We start from the raw sequence: 16,732 nt of genomic DNA, 5'->3' as shown, positions 1-16,732 counted from the left end.
GTTTGTTTCCCAAGAGTTACGAATCACAAACGTCGTCTGCATGTCTATTGACCAGTGTCCATCAATCAAGCTTCTCCATGATCTGAGACTCCCCTGCAAGGCCACACGGGGTGACGACGATCGCGACGTAAGCTTTTTGTATAGGGCGGGCCGACCACGTTGCATTCCTCGTCCCAGTGCCAAGTACGGATAATCTATCAAGCATTTTTCTTCTTCTTCTTTTTTTCTTTTTTCCTCTTTTTATATCACCAGGAATTAAGCTTGGCTTCTGGGGGGTGGGACTGGCTCATTGGAAGCACTTGGTTCATAAAAGGCCTCAACCTCCGTCGCCAACGTCACCATAGCCTCGACTGGTTAAGCAAGCAGTGCTCATCCACATGGGCGTCGGCCGCTAACATGCCGGCATTCGTCTGTATTGGGCACACATATGTATCTGAGGCGGTTGAACCAATGTAGATTCGCAAAACCACCGCCAGCTCGGTTTCTTTCCGCCCCAGCATAAAACAAGTCTTCTGGTATATCTCCCCCACATCTTCTAAACGCCATGGACGATGGCTATGTAACAAAAATGGGCTGCCCGTCCCCCCTTGGGCCAGCGGAAAGCAGCTCTACGACGCATTCCAATTCCTCCTCAATGATTCAAATACGAGATCCATCTTATGCCACGCTCTGGCACTTCGTAGTGATTCCAATCCCTTGTTTCCTGCCTCGCAAGTTTTCCTCCTTACTCCAACCCGAGGAGTCTCTTTGAGTTTTCGTACACAACCCAGGTGATGCTCAATGCAGGAGCAACCTTGAGCAGGTTGGGTGTGAGTCCTTTGTACATGCCCCGCATGCCCTCGTTCTTGAGCGTCTGCTGTGCAACATCTACGATGCCTGTGTAGGTTGCAGGGTGCATGACGGTGCCTTGGGTTTGGAGACGAGTACGGAGGACATTGAGAGGGTACACCACCGATGCTCCAAAAGCGCCGCTGGTGGCCCCAATGATGCCAGTCATGATGTTGCCTGGCTTGACATCTTCTTCGTGGATGCCACGATATTTCGACATGTACTTTTTGTACGAGGTTTTGAGAAACTCGAACGTGCCCATGTCGATGGCACTGTAGGGGAACATGCCCAACAGACCCATTGTGACGCCACGGTAGGCGATGCGCACACCACCAGCCTGCCACATCTTCTTGGCCGTGTCGAGAACAAGGGCATTTCCAGAGAGGCCGCCCTGGACCGTTGACGTCTGGAGTCGGAACTTGAGTGTATCCAACGGATATACACAGAACCTGAGGGGCTTGGCGTCAGCAGTGAAACAAAGAACGGCAACGAGAACCGTGACGGCTCAAAGATGCCAGAAAGGACAACAGCAACTCCTCCATTGACCAAGCCGTGTAGCGACGGTGACTGGCAGTACAAGCAACAAATAAGGGAATCTGAGAAGAACTCACTGAGCAACCATGCCAGCGACGCCGCCCGCAACAAATTTTGAGTAGCTGTTGATATTTGTGGGATCGTTGTGGCCCTCGAGCTTAGAGAGGGTTCGCTTCGCGGCCTCATACGATCCAAACTTGATGGCACTCTCAGGCATGATCTTGATGACGTTAAGTCCATTGCCTTGTTAAGTCAGTGAAAAATTCCCAAGACCTCTCTGTCCCTTATCTACACTTGCACTTTGCGCATTGGGAAACCCCGGGAGTTCGAGGCTTCAGTGTAAATAAAATAAAAAAAGCAGGCTAGAAAAGGAAACGGAGAGGGAGGAAAAGAAAGAAAGAAAGAAAGAAAAAGGCCCATACCTGCAAACAGACTCCTGATACCGCCAGCTTTCCAGAGATCCTTGACAGCGTCACTGAAGGGTCTAACTGCATTGCGAAGGGCGAGCAGTGGACGTCCCTGCTTGAGGGCAGTAGCCGCAGTCTCGGTGCTCGCTCGAGTGTTGACAAGAAGATAAACCTTCAGTCGATCGAGGGGAGCGGTGGCGGTTCGCGATAGTCCTCCGGCGACGGCACCCGCAATGAAGTAACCTGGATCAGGAGCGAGGTCAGTCAGTCTCTTGGTCTTGGGTGCTACAGTTGCATCTGAGCTGGAGCTGGAGCCTTGCTCGGAGCTATCGCCTGTGACCCGGTTCGCTTGAGAGGTGCCGACGCCGGGGAGTCTTGGAAGGATGCCTGCGCGCTTCTCGTCTGCGGCCTCGATGCACGCCTGCAGCACCGCTGCCTCCATGTTCATATTGTTCATGTTGGCGCTGGTACCTGAATAGCCGGGAGGAGATATTGACGATACCATCGGCCGCGTGGACGGTGTTTGCTGCTGCGAGGCAGAGGGGGAATCCGTGTAAGAAGCGAAGCTGCCGTTGTGCGTTGAATTACCCCGTGGTTGCCGCTGTTGCTGCGTTGTTGAGGCGGGCAGCTGCGCAAGACCGGGAAGGGGCGAGGCTGCTTCTTCCTGGGAAGGCACGGCCACAACCACGGGTCGACCGTTGATGTCGGTGAGGGGCTCGTCGGTGGCGCCGGGCTCACGGTCCGAAGAAAGGGATGCGATCCTCAAAATGGATCCAAAGAGGGTTTGCAGAAGGAAGCCGGTCGTACCTGAGCTCTCAAGTGTCTCCTCCGATACCATCGAGTCACCTTCAGCAGAGAGGGTGACGATGGAAGAATAATACTCCAGCACGGCCTTCAAGGGTGCATGGCTGTTTGGTGTCGGCATAAATAAAAGAAAATCTCTGGGCAGGTTGGTCATCTTGTCAGTGAATCTGCTGCTGTCGGAGAAAACAGACAAAATCGCGCCGGCGGAAACACAAACTCGGACAGAACCAAGGATCCGTGGCGACCAGATTCCCGCCTCTTCTCTTACACCGAGCTACACCGAGGGCAAATCGCCATGTGCGGTGCGCCCGACCCCTTGCGCTTATATCCATCTACGTGCTCACGATTACAAAACAGACGGCCGCAGATCAAAACTCGACCAAGAAGAAGTAAAACGACCAAGGACACATCCACACTTACCGCCACTCTTCAAAGCTAATGTAGCCATCGTTGTTCATGTCCATATCGCCAAAGAAGGCACCGAGCTTGCGCATCGGCACAACAAGCCCAGCCCGTCGGAAGGCCTCCTGCAGCTCTGTCTTGTCGAGTCGGCCATCGTTGTCCTTATCTATGGACTGGAACAGAATCATCAGTTGCGTCTCTGTCTGCTCGACAAAGTAGCGGAACTCTGGAAGGCGGGTGTTGTCATGGTCAGCAGCTATTCTATTCCCTCAGGCCACATGACAGGGGAACCCGGCCAATAGCTCCAGCATCCGCCAGGCTCCCGCGATGGAGCTCACCTTCGTATTGGATTTTACCGTCGCGGTTCGTGTCGACGACGCTCATGATTTTCCGCAACATGTCGTCGGCATTTTTCATGGCTGCAGCGCAAGGTCAGCCATCACCGAACCGTACGGGAGCTTCGGACATGCTGACGGTGATCGATCTTCTTCAACCCCTTCTGCAACCCCTTGAAGTCCAAATGTCCCGAGCCATTAGGATCCAATTGCCTCCAGAGGTCCTCGACCCGTTTATCCCGCTGGTTCTGTGATTCATCCACCTCCATCCGGCGCTCGGCAACCCATTCTGTTACCCCCATGGCGGCGCCGGCATCAGGACGCAGGGCTGTAGAGTCGAGGTTTCGGGCTCGACAAGGAAGTCATAAGGCGGCGACAGCGGCGACGGCGGCGGCAGGTACGAGTAATATCGTGGAGTATATAGCGGGGTGTGTGTGTCTCTCTCTTTGTTTCTCTTAGGAAGACATGGTGGGAGCGAAGGGTTCAAGAAGGCGTTGTGTTGTCGCGACACACTTGCATACTGCAAGTCACAAGGACTGACGTAGGGGGGGGGATTGCGAGGTGCAGCGACCAGGAAAAAGTAGAACCGCCTGCCGCAAGTGGTTCGCGCCGAAACCACGGCGTCAAAAGCTCGGCAACATGGGAGGGGTGGGTTTCCATGGGTTCCACTGTGAGACAAGCGAGGCAATCAGCTGCCGCCAATTAGCACCGCTTCCGAGAGCTGCCAGTGTTCCAGCAATGAGCTTCAGTGCTATTCCTGCTCGTTTCTGAAAGTCCCCTTAGCCGGCGGGCGTGCATCTTCCGTGCTATCGCTTATCGGCTATCAGGTATCACTAGCCACAAGTTGGTCCCTGACATCTATCCGTACTCAGTACATAGTATCTGGCATCCATCCTTTTGACTAGCCACTCGCCGGCGCTTTGTCTGTCCTGTCTTTCCAGCTACTCACTGTGTCGTGTCCTCTCATCACAACTATAGAGCTGTTACCACATATCATGTCATAGGCTCCGACCCGAGCGCCCAGGGGAGGTCATTATGGCAGCCAACTACTGGGAATCGACTCAGCGTCGCTTCTGGCTCTTCTCCAAAGACGAACTACAAGATGTGCGCCAGAAACTCGAAGACGACAATGCCGAGCTCGTTCAGATGTTCCCTCTCCCGCAACCCCGGCACTTGGCCATATTCTTTAATCAACGTGAGTCGCTTGGAGTTTGTCGGGTCCGCTGTCCGTCTACTGACTCGCTCCGCCTTCAGAGGTTAACCGTCTCGGCAAACGAATGGTCATCCGGCAGCAAGCCATGGCCACCGCCCAGGTCTACATCAAACGCTTCTATACCAAGGTCGAGATCCGCCGAACGAACCCCTATCTGGTCGTCGCGACCGCCCTTTATCTGGCCTGCAAGATGGAGGAGTGCCCACAGCATATCCGACTGATTGTCAGCGAGGCGCGCTCATTGTGGCCCGACTTCCTTAGCCTCGATACATCGAAGCTCGGCGAGTGCGAGTTCTTCATGATTTCCGAGATGAGCTCCCAGCTCATAGTCCACGCGCCGTACCGAACCTTGAACAACTACCAACAGGAACTGCACCTGACACAGGATGACGTGAATCTGGGCTGGTCAATCATCAACGACCATTACATGACGGACCTGCCCCTGCTGTACCCGCCGCACATCATTGCACTCACCGCAATCCTGCTCGTGCTGATCCTGCGACCGTCTTCGAATATGACCGGCTCGAACCAGCCAACGGCCGCAGGCATTGCTGCCGCAAGTGCGGCGCTGGCCCAGGCTCAGGGGAGGATGCCAGGACTGCCTCCCACGCCAGGAACGCCGAATCTGGCAGACAAGGAGAAGCAACCGGAGGCTAGATTCGGCCGGGTGCAGCGGTATGGTGCCTGGCTGGCCGAGTGCAACGTCGAAATCCCCCCCATGGTTGATTGTACTCAGGAGATGATCTCATTCTACGAATGCCATGATCAGTACAACGACAAGCTTACTCGCGAGCAAATCAACCGCTTCGTCAAGGCGAGGGTCCTTGACAAGTGATTGAAGCACGGTTTTCCCTGCTTCACGACCAGTGTGTGTAATACACGCTGCCTCGCAAACTCGACCGTTTTTATAAGCACAAATCAGCACATCAATATTGTGTGTTAACCTTGGGCTTTGAGCACGCGCGGAGACGCATGTGGCCGAAAAGTGGGAATAGTACAGTACCGAACCGTCTGAAGAATTCTGGCCGGTTCCTGGCCAATGGGGCAATGTTCTAGACCATCTGACGCAGATTATCCTTGGCCTACCCAAGTCGAATCAGTACTTTTCCGATTCGCTGGAATGTCTCACGCTTTGTCACCATCTAGGGCCGGCCAAGAGATGTTGGACTAGCCTTGGACGCCGGTCAGTCTGGATGAAGGGCTCTCAACTCTGTCGATATTGGAATTCGAACACAGAATGAATGGATGACATCACAACGAGGCAACGAGACAGGAATAATAGACGTCTCTCCATGGTTTCATATTTGTGGATGGCATCTCTTCGGCCAAAAAAACAAAACAGTACAACTAAGCATGTCCACCCAGGGAAAATAGTTTCCTTGCATGCTGCAACTTGCTGGGCATTGACTTCATCCGAGGATCTAGACGCCGAGCTCAGCCAAGGAGCTGGATAATGGAGTTGTATGCCGCCTTGGGGTTGAAGTTGCCGTCGAAGAGGAGAGGGTTGGCTCCCGTTCTCCACGAGTCCTGTGCAGGCGTTAGTACCGAACCCTCGAAATAGCAGTGATGCCACGTTTGGTAAACGGCGACGGGCACAATTTGCACATACCTTGTCACTGACACCCCAGACGGTGATGCCCACGCACTTGGGGACGGCCAGACAGGCGCTGACGACGGCGTTGTAGTCAGCCGTGGGCGCGTTCGCAATGTCGAGCTCAGTGATGGCGATCTCAGTAACCCTGGCCGAGGCGAGCTGGTCGAGGGCACCACGCACAGCACTGCCCGCGCCGGCGCTGAGATGCGTTTGGGTGCCTTCATGGTGCACTAGCATTAGCTATGTGGACAACGGGAAACGGGAAGAAGACATGTGAATCTTTCAAAGCACACAACATACCAATGCCGTCAATGGGGACTCCCTCGGAAATCCACTTGTCAACGTAGTAGCGCATCAAGTTGACCTTGCTGACCCCGGCACGATCCAGGTTGTAGTCGTTGATGTAGAGCTTGCAGTTGGGGTCGGCGGCGCGGGCCGCTTGGAAAGCGATCTTGACAAACTCCTCTCCCAGCACGGTAGAGAAGACGGAGGTGCGAAGCGTGCCGTCCTCGTTGAAGATTTCGTTTACAACGTCCTTGTGTTCCGTCAGCAACCATTGCCATCTCAACTCGATTCAACTCAGCTAGTCATGGAGTGCTGTCAAAAACACCACTACACGAAGGGGGGGAAAGAGAACCTCCGTCTACTCACCCAGGCGCGGATACGGCCACGGTAGCGCGTCACGACGGTAGTGACGTGGGTTCGGATCACGTTGCGCAACGTGTTGGCGTCGCGGATGTTGGAAACCCACGTAGGGAGCTGGGCATGCCAGATGAGGGTGTGCCCGCGAACTGACTTGCCGTTCTGCGTGGCAAAGTCGACGAGGTAGTCGGCGTCGCCCCAGTTGTACTGGCCCTGGTTCGGCTGGAGGGACTGCCACTTCATGCTGTTCTCCGGCGTGACCTGGCCGAAGTTGGCCCTGATGATGGCCGCATTTCTCTCCCTCTGCAACAGGCCGCGGTCAGTGGCAGTTCCGAAGTAGACCTTGCCCCTGTTCTTGAACCGCTGGTCGATGCTGATAGAGGCCTGGCGGTCCTCCAACGCTGAGCGGGCTGCCAGTTCAGCGTTGCTGCTCTGGAACTCCGTGGGCAGAGCGGCGGCCAGCGGCACAAAGAGGAACGCGAGCTGGAACTTCATGTTGACTTATGCCTTCGAGGGGCTCTTGGGTCGGTTCGATGGAGACTAGCTAGACTGCATTGGATTCACATCTGGGTCATAGGTATTTTATATTCGTCAACAAAAACAACGACAACGACCACGACCACGACCACGACGATGACGACCACGACGAGGCACGCCATCGAGATGCGTTTCTTCGCCGCCTGCTTCATGTTGTCTCCTTGGAGTTGTATCTACAGTAATCTGACGAGCCCTCATTGGATCGCGTATGAGAGTGTCTGACACGACAACGGCGGAGCCGCATATTCCGGTGACATTCGCAACCCATAGGACGGAAAATACAGCATTTCGTTGAATATAGTTGGCGTGGCAGGATTCCTGACGTCCGCAAGACATGCGTGATGAGCGCCTTCCCCAACAGTCAACCCATTTCAGCAGTTGAATGGCTGATGCCATCGCCAAGAGACCGTTGGCATCATATATCGTTGTCACCAGGCTACTTGGCATTCTTTTGTCAACAACGAAATGCAAGGCTGCGTGCTGCAACCGTGGATCAGGCTAATCCGTTTTTCGGTAGCGAGTATATGGTATTGCGCTCATGTGACCAACCCGGTCCGTCGTGGTGTGGGCATGAGAGCGGATTTTGCAATTCGCATCAATAACACAGCCGGTTCTCATGCGCCAGCTAGGACAGCCGGATCTTGATTCGCCGGATTTGTTAAAGACATCGTCGCCGTTCCGTGTCACACCAGCTCGTACACCACAAGGCCGACGACCATGGCAAGCCCCTTCTGACCATGGCAAGCCCCTTCTGACTTTAACCGAGTTGGCTAGCAGGTCTCGAGAGTGGATTATACGAGTACGGGCCCCTCGTATAGCTAGCGCATCACGTTGCGGTCAACTTGGATATTTTTCCCGTCCCGGAATTTACAACCCCGGGCTAGCTTGAAAAGAGACTCTACCACGTAGACGCTTAACCTACCTATGGGAGAAACAAGTCTCCGTGGTTGTGGAGGGTTTAGCTGGTTGCCCGACGTCTTTGTGTTGCCAGTGCCTGCAACTACAACCCCGTCGTCTTTTTGCTTGGTCAACAACAGTATCCAAAGTAACTAAAGGCATCATTACCCGGTCCGAGTAAGCGCTAACATCAACCAGTGGCTTCTACTTCTTCAATGCATCCACTGCATAGACTCGATGCTAAATGAAGTTCCCATACGCTGGTGTCTATCCTCGAGTCCGGGGCGTGTTGAGAAGATGCGATTGGCTAGATCACTTCTTCGACGAGCAACGACTATGGCCCCGCTACTCACGGCAAATCAATCGCCGCGCTGAGATCCAAATAAACGACTGGCTTGCGGGAACTTCGATATTGATCGTCGTCTCGTGGAGATTGCAAAAACTTAAATTGGCGTAACACGGCAGACCCGCACCTGTTAAATGCGCAGTTTCCCTTTTTTTTGTCAGGGGGTGGCCGTCAGGCTCAGTATTCCACGAATCGGTTGTGGATACATGATGTTGTCAATGCAATATGTCCTCAATTATGATTCTCCGCTGCGTGAGTATAACAACTGGGCCTATTCTTGGCGGTCTTTCTCAATCATGGGTCGCCTTTGTCGGTTTTGATGCCCAATGTTGGTTGGTTGTCCAAGTCCTTTTTTTCTTCCTACGAAACAATGGTTGTCCTTCGCAACATCTTGGCTGCGGCCGTGGGCTTCGCATCCTTCGTTCTCGGCCAAAACTTCAACAATCCCGTGCTCTGGGAGGACCTCGCTGACAACGAGGTCATCCGCGTCAACGATGCCTACTACTACACGGCGTCGACGATGCACTACTCGCCGGGGGCCCCCATCCTGCGCTCGTACGACCTCGTCAACTGGGAGTACCTCAGCCACGCCGTCCCGTCGCTGGACTGGGGCTCCAAGTACAGCTTGACCGGGGGCCAGCAAGCCTACGTCAAGGGCATCTATGCCTCCACCTTCAAGTACCGCAAGAGCAACGGGATGTGGTACTGGATCGGCTGCATCGAGTACTCCGCCACGTACGTCTTCGTCGCTCCGTCGCCGACGGGCCCGTGGACCCAGAAGGCCAGGATCGCCACGTGCTACTACGATGCGGGCCTCCTCATCGACGACAACGACACCATGTACGTGGCGTACGGGAACACCCAGCTCAGCGTCGCGCAGCTCTCCAGCGACGGCCTGTCCGAGGTGCGGAAGCAGGTCGTGTTCTCGACCCCGTCCAATGTCGGGACCCTGGAGGGCAGCCGGATGTACAAGCGCAACGGCAAGTACTACATCTTCGTCACCAAGCCGGCGAGCAGCCAGTACGTCCTCCAGGCCAGCAGCCCCTGGGGCCCGTACACCCTCAAGGCGCTCGCCCTGAGCGTGTCCGCGCCTGTTTCCGGGGCGGGAAACCCTCACCAGGGCAGCCTCATCGACACGCCGGACGGCAAGTGGTACTACATGGCCTTCATCGACGCCTACCCGGGCGGTCGGCTCCCCGTCTTGGCCCCGGTCACCTGGGGCTCCGACGGCTTCCCGGCCGTGACCCTGTCCAACAACGCCTGGGGCACTTCCTACCCTTACCCGTCGACGCAACGCTCCGTGCAGTCCCCGCTCGGCACCGACTCCTTCAGCGGGTCGTCCCTCGGCCCGGCCTGGGAGTGGAACCACAACCCGGACACGAGCAAGTTCAGCGTCAACAACGGGCTGACCCTGAGCACGGCCACGGTCACGAGCGATCTCTACGCCGCTCGCAACACGCTGACGAAGCGTATCCACGGCCCCGTCGGGACCGGTACCGTGCTCATCGACTTCACCAACCTGGCCGATGGCGACCGCGCCGGCCTGTCGCTGCTGCGCCAGGACTCGGCATACATCGCGGTTGCGCGCTCCGGCTCGAGCTACTCCATCGTCATGTACAACGGCCTCAAGATGGTCGCGAGCACCTGGGCCACTTCGTCGACGGGATCCCAAGCCGCGAGCGTGGGCGTCTCACAGCGCCGCGTCTGGCTCCGCGCCACCGCCGACATCAAACCGGGCTCCGGGAAGAGGGGCTCCTTCTCGTACAGCCTGGACGGCAACAACTTCGTTTCTTTCGGTTCCCAGCTCACCTTGAACAACGACTGGCCCTTCTTCATGGGCTACCGATACGGCATCTTCAACTTTGCGACCAAGTCGCTCGGTGGCTCCGTAAAGGTTGTGTCTTTCACGAGTGCGGCAAGCTAAATCGCTGACCGGGAGCTTTCTGGGCTTAGTTCCATCGAGTTGGCAGACTCGATGCTGCTCGCGTGGTATCCGTCACATCTGGGCGGGTCAGGCAGACGCCTTTGAACTGCATAGTAGCCATTCAGTTAAATTCAAAACCTATCTCGCAAGCCCTTCTACCAAAAACTGCCCAGCGCCTGTGAGGCGAACTGTGATACTGCGCAAATGTTAAGCACTACAATTCTATGGCGACCGGAACTATGCCAGTATACTTATAGGAACAACTGCCCAAGAAAGATCATCAACCACTCCCAAGTGATGTGAGCATGAGAACCGGTCTCTTACAGAGTATCTCGATGAATGGCACGCGTGGTGTCTCTCTCTACTGGTTGGCAGCCCGCAGCTCGATGCCGTTCTGGTGCGCAGTCCTCGTCTTGGAAAACCTCCACGCCGGCACGCGCCGCTCGAACAGCTCGTCGAGTTCCCGGTAGGCCCTCCCCTTGGTCTCGGGGAAGGGGAGTACGCAAGGTATCAGGTAGACGAGGGTGACACACGATCGACGACGAGACGCGGGCGAGCCACGGCAAGGCCACCCGCGAGCTCGTCGCCCGGGACAAGAACCACTCGTCCGTCGTCATGTGGGCCATCGCCAACGAGCCGGGCGCGAGCGAGCCGGGCGCGCGCGAGTACTTTGAGCCCCTGGTGGCCCTCGCCCGGCGGCTGGACCCCACGCGGCCCCTGTGCTACGCCAACGAGTACCAGGCGAGCGTCGACCGGTGCCTCATGTCGGATCTGTTCGACGTCCTATGCCTGAACCGCTACTACGGCTGGTACCTCCACACGGGGGACCTCGAGGCCGCCGAGGAGGGCCTCGAGGCGGAGCTCCGGGGCTGGGCGGCCAAGTTCGAGAAGCCCATCATCGTGTCCGAGTACGGCGCCGACACGCTCGCGGGCCTGCACACGGTCGGCGACGTCCCGTGGAGCGAGGAGTACCAGAGCAGGGTGCTGGAGATAAGCCACAGGGTCTTCGACCGCGTGGACAGCGTCGTCGGCGAGCACGTCTGGAACTTTGCCCACTTCCAGACCCCCTCCAGCTTCATCTTCCGGGTGGACGGCAACAAGAAGGGCGTCTTTACCAGAGACCGGAGGCCCAAGATGGCGGCACATACGCTGAGGAAGAGATGGACAGAACAGAAGCCCAAAGATCTTACACCATAGGGCTCAACTGCTGTATGGTTCATACACACTAACAGCCAAGCGAGGGGCTGTCCTGTTCAGTGGAGGAAATAGAGATGCTACCTCGGACTAACGGGACGACTTTTGTATATTTGTCTTGGTTCGATAATATGCATATATATATAGTCGATATATCGCATGCCCTAAGATGTGCCGTAGAATTGTTACGCTGTACTCAAAATGACCCAGAGGCTCTCGTATCATCGTGATTCTGGGTATGCTGCTCTTCAAGGTGCTGTTTTGCCAGTGGAATGAATGTAAGACCGGGTCATCGAAGAGCTTCCGTATCGCATCGAATAGCTGTCCCTGGCCGGGTTCGTCAACACCATTTTTCATCATCAGACACCACATGTCCAATCAGCCTTTTCTACCTTTTGCAAAACAGAAATCAATGACTTGGATTGGGCGACTTGATTGCGTACGAGTACAGTTCCGACAACACCTTTACCGCCCCCACCCACCGGGCCATTTTCCTAATTACCGCATTGCGCTATGTCTTCGCCTCGAATCCCCAAAGCCCCGTGGGGAAGAAGAAAAAAACTAAAACTCGTCGCATGACTCTCTGAAGCCTGTCTGTGGTGGTGCAAAATGGTTCATGCTCTTTTCTTGCGCGTGTGTGGGTTGAGGTCAAAAAACATCAACCAGTGCCAAGGGCCTTCTAAAGGAACTTCACTTAGTGAGTGTCACTCATGCTCGTCCCGGCCTTGGCTTTCTCCTCGGCGTGGCCCTTGGTCTTTTCCTGCATCGTCTTGGGGTCGGAATCTTCGTGGCGGTCCGCCTTGACGGCCTCCTCGCTGTCCGAGGCGAGCTCCGACTTCCAGTGGCCCTTGCCCTGCTTCTGCTTGGAGAGAGAGTCCTGCTTGTGCTTCTCGTACGCCCCGTTGTCGTCGTCTGTGATGGTGTCAGTTGATTGCTGCGTGTCCAGGTCTGCGTAAGGTGTGCTCGGTGGTACTGGGCCTCTAAGCCCCCCTCCCCCCCCTGTGTCCAACTCTTGAGGAGATGGGCAACGAGGGGTGGGATCAAGCGAATGGAATTACAACCGGCCGGGCCACAGAGCTACTTCATGATGAAGTTTGCAGCGTTACACCAAGCCCATTCCATCGGCAGGTAGCTGGCCAGCAACCAGCTTGATGACCAGAAGCGATAGAGATGAAAAGACGGGAAGGGGGGGGATGGACTCACGTGCCGCAGACTCCTTCAAGCCGGCCTTGGCCGTCGTCGAGATTCTGAAGCCGCGCTCGAGGACAGCAGTCTGTCTGCCGATGACGAAGGCGCCACGGGCAATGGGGGTGGACGCGAGAACGATGCGGGAAGCCATGGTTTCTGTCTGGTATTGCTGTGCTGCGGTGCCGAAACTTGAGCAATTGAATTCAATTGGGAGGGTTTTCTTGGGTGATACAATGTCGATATAACAAAAAGCCAAGGGGGAGATATTAAAGAATGAGAAGGGGGAAAAAAAAAGAGAGAAATATGGACGATGCTGGGCGAGGTAGCTAGGCTGTCGGCTACCGGTAGCTCGACATCTACCTAGGTAAACCGAGCTTTCGACTGTCTCGTTACCCGGACGTGACGTCACTAGATCGTTGCTATGTCCCGAATAGTGACATCCACAGGACCGAGCTTCCCCCCTCACCAGCTGGTTGCAGTTCCCTCAGCAGCAAACCAAACCCGGGCGGCCCCGCAAAATGCCATTTTCTTTTCGCTTGTGACCACTGGCCAGAAGCCCGCTTTCCTCTCGTCATCGCATTCCGGAAGGTGAAGGAAGCAACGTGCAGCAGCAGAAGGGGTGGCGGCCAGACGGCAACCAGCTGCGGCCGGCCAGTCATCTGCAACCTCATCGTCATCATCCATCCCCACCTGTCCGTCCTTCCCCATCAAGGCCCTCCTCCTGTCAACCCATCACGTGATTTTTATCTCGTTCTCTCGTCTGGTCTGGGACCTGCAGCACTTCCTGCCCAGTGTGCATCGCCAGCCGCCGCCGCTTTCTTCACCACCTCGCGCCCCTGTGCCCCCTTGCGGCAGCGTGCAGCACGAACAGGTAAGGTCGGCTTGGATCGCAGCCCAGTGGTGCTAGTCTAGCCCCAGTCGTGTGTCGCCAACAAGAGGGGGAAAAAAGTGCCGTCTGCTCCTTGTCTAATGCCGGCGGCTACAGACACGCAGTTAAGACGGACCCTACTCCCCATGCGCTTGTTGCTCTTTGTCGACAACTACGACGACGGCAACCTGTCTGCTTTTCTTGCTTGCTTGCCTGCCTGTCTGGCTGCCTGTCATCTACGTAAGGTGGTAAGGTAGCCTGCTTGCTACCCCTCATTTCGCCCCAGCCGCAACACAGCCCAGGCGGCTCAAACAAGGGGGAGGGAGACGGCGAGGGCCGGGGTCTCTCACGGTCGCGGGGGAGACTCAGCATCAGCCCGCCCGTCCTTTCCCATTTCAATAGTAGACGAGACGCCTCTTATGTATAGATGTCCTGCATGGCAGTATTAGCAGAGTCGCTTATTAGGGGCGGAGCGGAGCAGAGAGCATGAACGGTAGGTGGCCGGCTGGCTACCTGGGCGGTAAGCGTCGAATGCAACCACCCCACGGGACACTGTCATCGCTTTGTCCTGTAACGCAATATCTTCTCTTCCGACTGCGCCGGCTCGATATCGTGACTCGTCAAGTGCGTTAGGGAGGCGACGACTATCGAGGCACAAGCTCATCCGACCGCGCGCGAGATGCTGTTCCGTGCCCACCCCACGCTGGCGCCCGTGGCATGGCAAAAGTGCATCACTTGACACGAGAGGGTAAAAGACCGATTTTGAGATGAACGTATCGTATATTGCATTGCGCCTTGCTGGCTTCGCGCCACAAGATCGGACAAGTCTAGTCCGACCCTCTGAACACCTTTCCACGTCTTGAGCATTTCCTTTCCTGTACAGCCCCCCCACCCCCCCTAATGGTATTTCCCCGTTTACCAGATCCAGAAAACCACACGAGAAGCCAATTGATCGTGTCATCCCGCTTCCCAGCAAAAACACAGCTATCCCAAGATGCTCGCGAAAAAGTGCTCCAGACAAGGGTGATTCCCCCACTACCACCACCACCATTCGTTTCCCAGTGTCCCGAGATGCAAAAGAAGCTCCGTGCTTCTCCCGGGAGAGCAAGTAGTAGGAATAGTCCATCTTCGAATAATGAAATGAGAGAAGAGGCCACAAGAAATCCAAAAAAAAACACTGCCGCGCGCGTGTTCCCGTCCGCATCGCTCAAGCCCAATGATACAGGCGACAAAACAATGCAGAGGCTCGCCAGCTGACCGCGCACCCAAAATCATGACCAACTCCACCTTTCCCAAAAAGGTATTTCCCGGACCCTGATTCCAAGCTTTGGAGATTTGCCGCAAAACAATAGCAACGCATGTCTTTGCCCGCCACCGCCCATTTGATATTTCCCATGTCAGCCCAGAACAGAAACACCTGTTGTCCCGCGCCCCTCCTTGCTGCTCCGAATAAGTTGCTGAAAAGACACTCATTCTATATGTCGAGATGATCTTTTTCGATGACTTCGTGACCCGTCGAGCACCATGATGAATAACTGAAATTTTCAATCATCCTGGAAATTCAAAAACTCGTCCCGCTGTCCGTGAAAAATAAGATGCCGCGAATTAATTATATCCGAGAACTCCGCCGTGGTGTTGACACACCGATGCAATGTCGTGAAACTGCAAAACCGTCCGTGTGGAACGCCATTCGTGCAAGTCCAGCCTCATCTTGCGAGGTCAGGACACCGAAAGATTTTTGTCCATTTTTTTTTTGTAGTCGAAATATCCCAAGAAGGAAAAAATGGTATCGATAACTTCTCGCATCGCGCCAGGGAAGAGGCCTCATGGAGGACTTTTTTCGTCGGTTTGAAACAAGTGTATGTCGCGTGAGGTTGTTTGTACAAGAGAGGAATGTTGTTTTCGAGCCAACGTTGTGACCAGACCACGCCAGCAGCCTCGTCGAAGCCTTCAGGTACCCAGCCCGCAAAGAGAGAAAAGATCATCGATGCCATTCAAGTTTCTTTTGTTCGGTGCCCGCCAAGATGATCGGCTAGAAAGGCCGAATGAGCAGGAATTTGCACATGAGCATGCATCAGCACAGACGGCAGGAAGCGCAAAGCCCCGGCCCTCTGTCGCGAGAGCGGGACTAGCGCTTTACCATCTGCGGATGCTCTGCTGCATCCTGGACGGGGACACCGAAGGCGGAGGGCTCGACATGGTGATGCCGGTAGCCGGGTTGACAATGGGAATGGCATTGCGCGCGCGGGTGGCGGAAGGCTGGTGAAGCTTCATGGCGGACTGCTGGTAGGCGGGAGGAATGAAGGCTGGGGAAGACGAGTTGAGGGAGAAGCCAGGGGCGATGGTCTGGGGCTGCTGAGTCGGCGAGGACTCTGGCGAGTTGCTCGCCAAGGAGGAGCGCTCAGAAGAGCTGTGGATGGAGTTCATCTGCAGCGGGCGTCTCAACATTAGTCACAGGATCGTTATGGGTGGTAGATCCAGGGCTCCGGGATACTCACGTCGCTGTCGGTCAACAGGCCAGGGCAGAATTCCATGTCGTCCTCGAGATCGAAGGAGCGACCGGCCTCGAACTTTGTGCGGAAAGCGTTGAGGGTGGCTGACTCGGTCAACTCCTTCATGCTGCGCACGCCGCGGAACTGCTTATGCTGGTTCTGGGAGACGGAGAGTCTGGGGGCCCTGCGATTCCGGCCGCCATGGTGGTTGTGGGAGGCTCCGGGAACAGCCGGGGTGGGATGCGCCTGGTGGTGGTTGAATTGGTAGTATGAAGACATTGTTTATGAAGGTGCAGGGTAAATATATCCGTGTCGTGGTGATGTCGTTGTTAGAGGATGGGTGTATGCCGGTCTCGTTGGTTGGGGAGGCAGTTTGGCGGAGGTGCGGTAGACTTATGTTTGTTGTGGGCGAGCCGAGGTGCGGTATTATTGCAGTATGGAACACAAACAATGAAACCTGCCGAGTCGACGTTGTGCGAGGAGAAACAAGTGTATACACGTTATGATAATTCAAGGTAGAAAGGTCG

At 55.6% G+C, this 16,732-nt stretch overlaps 7 protein-coding genes across 7 annotated transcripts; 3 read left to right on the top strand and 4 right to left on the bottom strand.

Annotated features, from left to right (window-relative positions):
- Positions 1-724: 724 nt before the first annotated feature.
- On the bottom strand, positions 725-3,612 carry GLRG_08141 (uncharacterized protein; the record flags this gene model as incomplete). Its single annotated transcript, XM_008098826.1, has 6 exons — positions 725-1,277; positions 1,440-1,605; positions 1,785-2,710; positions 2,994-3,201; positions 3,314-3,394; positions 3,450-3,612. The coding sequence occupies 6 exons, from the start codon at positions 3,610-3,612 to the stop codon at positions 725-727; spliced, it is 2,097 nt and encodes a 698-aa protein (XP_008097017.1).
- A 733-nt stretch (positions 3,613-4,345) lies between these two features.
- On the top strand, positions 4,346-5,358 carry GLRG_08140 (cyclin domain-containing protein; the record flags this gene model as incomplete). The annotated part of the gene is made up of 2 exons (XM_008098825.1): positions 4,346-4,505; positions 4,565-5,358. The coding sequence occupies 2 exons, from the start codon at positions 4,346-4,348 to the stop codon at positions 5,356-5,358; spliced, it is 954 nt and encodes a 317-aa protein (XP_008097016.1).
- A 599-nt stretch (positions 5,359-5,957) lies between these two features.
- GLRG_08139 (glycosyl hydrolase family 10) lies at positions 5,958-7,254 on the bottom strand (the record flags this gene model as incomplete). Its single annotated transcript, XM_008098824.1, has 4 exons — positions 5,958-6,050; positions 6,133-6,335; positions 6,418-6,652; positions 6,769-7,254. The coding sequence occupies 4 exons, from the start codon at positions 7,252-7,254 to the stop codon at positions 5,958-5,960; spliced, it is 1,017 nt and encodes a 338-aa protein (XP_008097015.1).
- Positions 7,255-8,909: 1,655 nt separating this feature from the next.
- GLRG_08138 (glycosyl hydrolase family 43) lies at positions 8,910-10,463 on the top strand (the record flags this gene model as incomplete). The annotated part of the gene is made up of 1 exon (XM_008098823.1): positions 8,910-10,463. The coding sequence occupies one exon, from the start codon at positions 8,910-8,912 to the stop codon at positions 10,461-10,463; it is 1,554 nt and encodes a 517-aa protein (XP_008097014.1).
- Positions 10,464-10,849: 386 nt separating this feature from the next.
- Positions 10,850-11,660, top strand: GLRG_08137 (glycosyl hydrolase family 2; the record flags this gene model as incomplete). Its single annotated transcript, XM_008098822.1, has 2 exons — positions 10,850-10,929; positions 11,021-11,660. 2 exons carry the CDS (start codon positions 10,850-10,852, stop codon positions 11,658-11,660), a joined length of 720 nt encoding a protein of 239 aa, XP_008097013.1.
- Positions 11,661-12,351: 691 nt separating this feature from the next.
- Positions 12,352-12,996, bottom strand: GLRG_08136 (uncharacterized protein; the record flags this gene model as incomplete). The annotated part of the gene is made up of 2 exons (XM_008098821.1): positions 12,352-12,569; positions 12,861-12,996. The coding sequence occupies 2 exons, from the start codon at positions 12,994-12,996 to the stop codon at positions 12,352-12,354; spliced, it is 354 nt and encodes a 117-aa protein (XP_008097012.1).
- A 2,853-nt stretch (positions 12,997-15,849) lies between these two features.
- Positions 15,850-16,484, bottom strand: GLRG_08135 (uncharacterized protein; the record flags this gene model as incomplete). Its single annotated transcript, XM_008098820.1, has 2 exons — positions 15,850-16,140; positions 16,212-16,484. 2 exons carry the CDS (start codon positions 16,482-16,484, stop codon positions 15,850-15,852), a joined length of 564 nt encoding a protein of 187 aa, XP_008097011.1.
- Positions 16,485-16,732: the final 248 nt, after the last annotated feature.

The sequence above is a fragment of the Colletotrichum graminicola genome (genome assembly GCF_000149035.1).
Source record: "Colletotrichum graminicola M1.001 genomic scaffold supercont1.36, whole genome shotgun sequence".
Taxonomy (NCBI): domain Eukaryota; kingdom Fungi; phylum Ascomycota; class Sordariomycetes; order Glomerellales; family Glomerellaceae; genus Colletotrichum; species Colletotrichum graminicola.
This window is presented reverse-complemented; position numbering and strand designations above follow the sequence as displayed.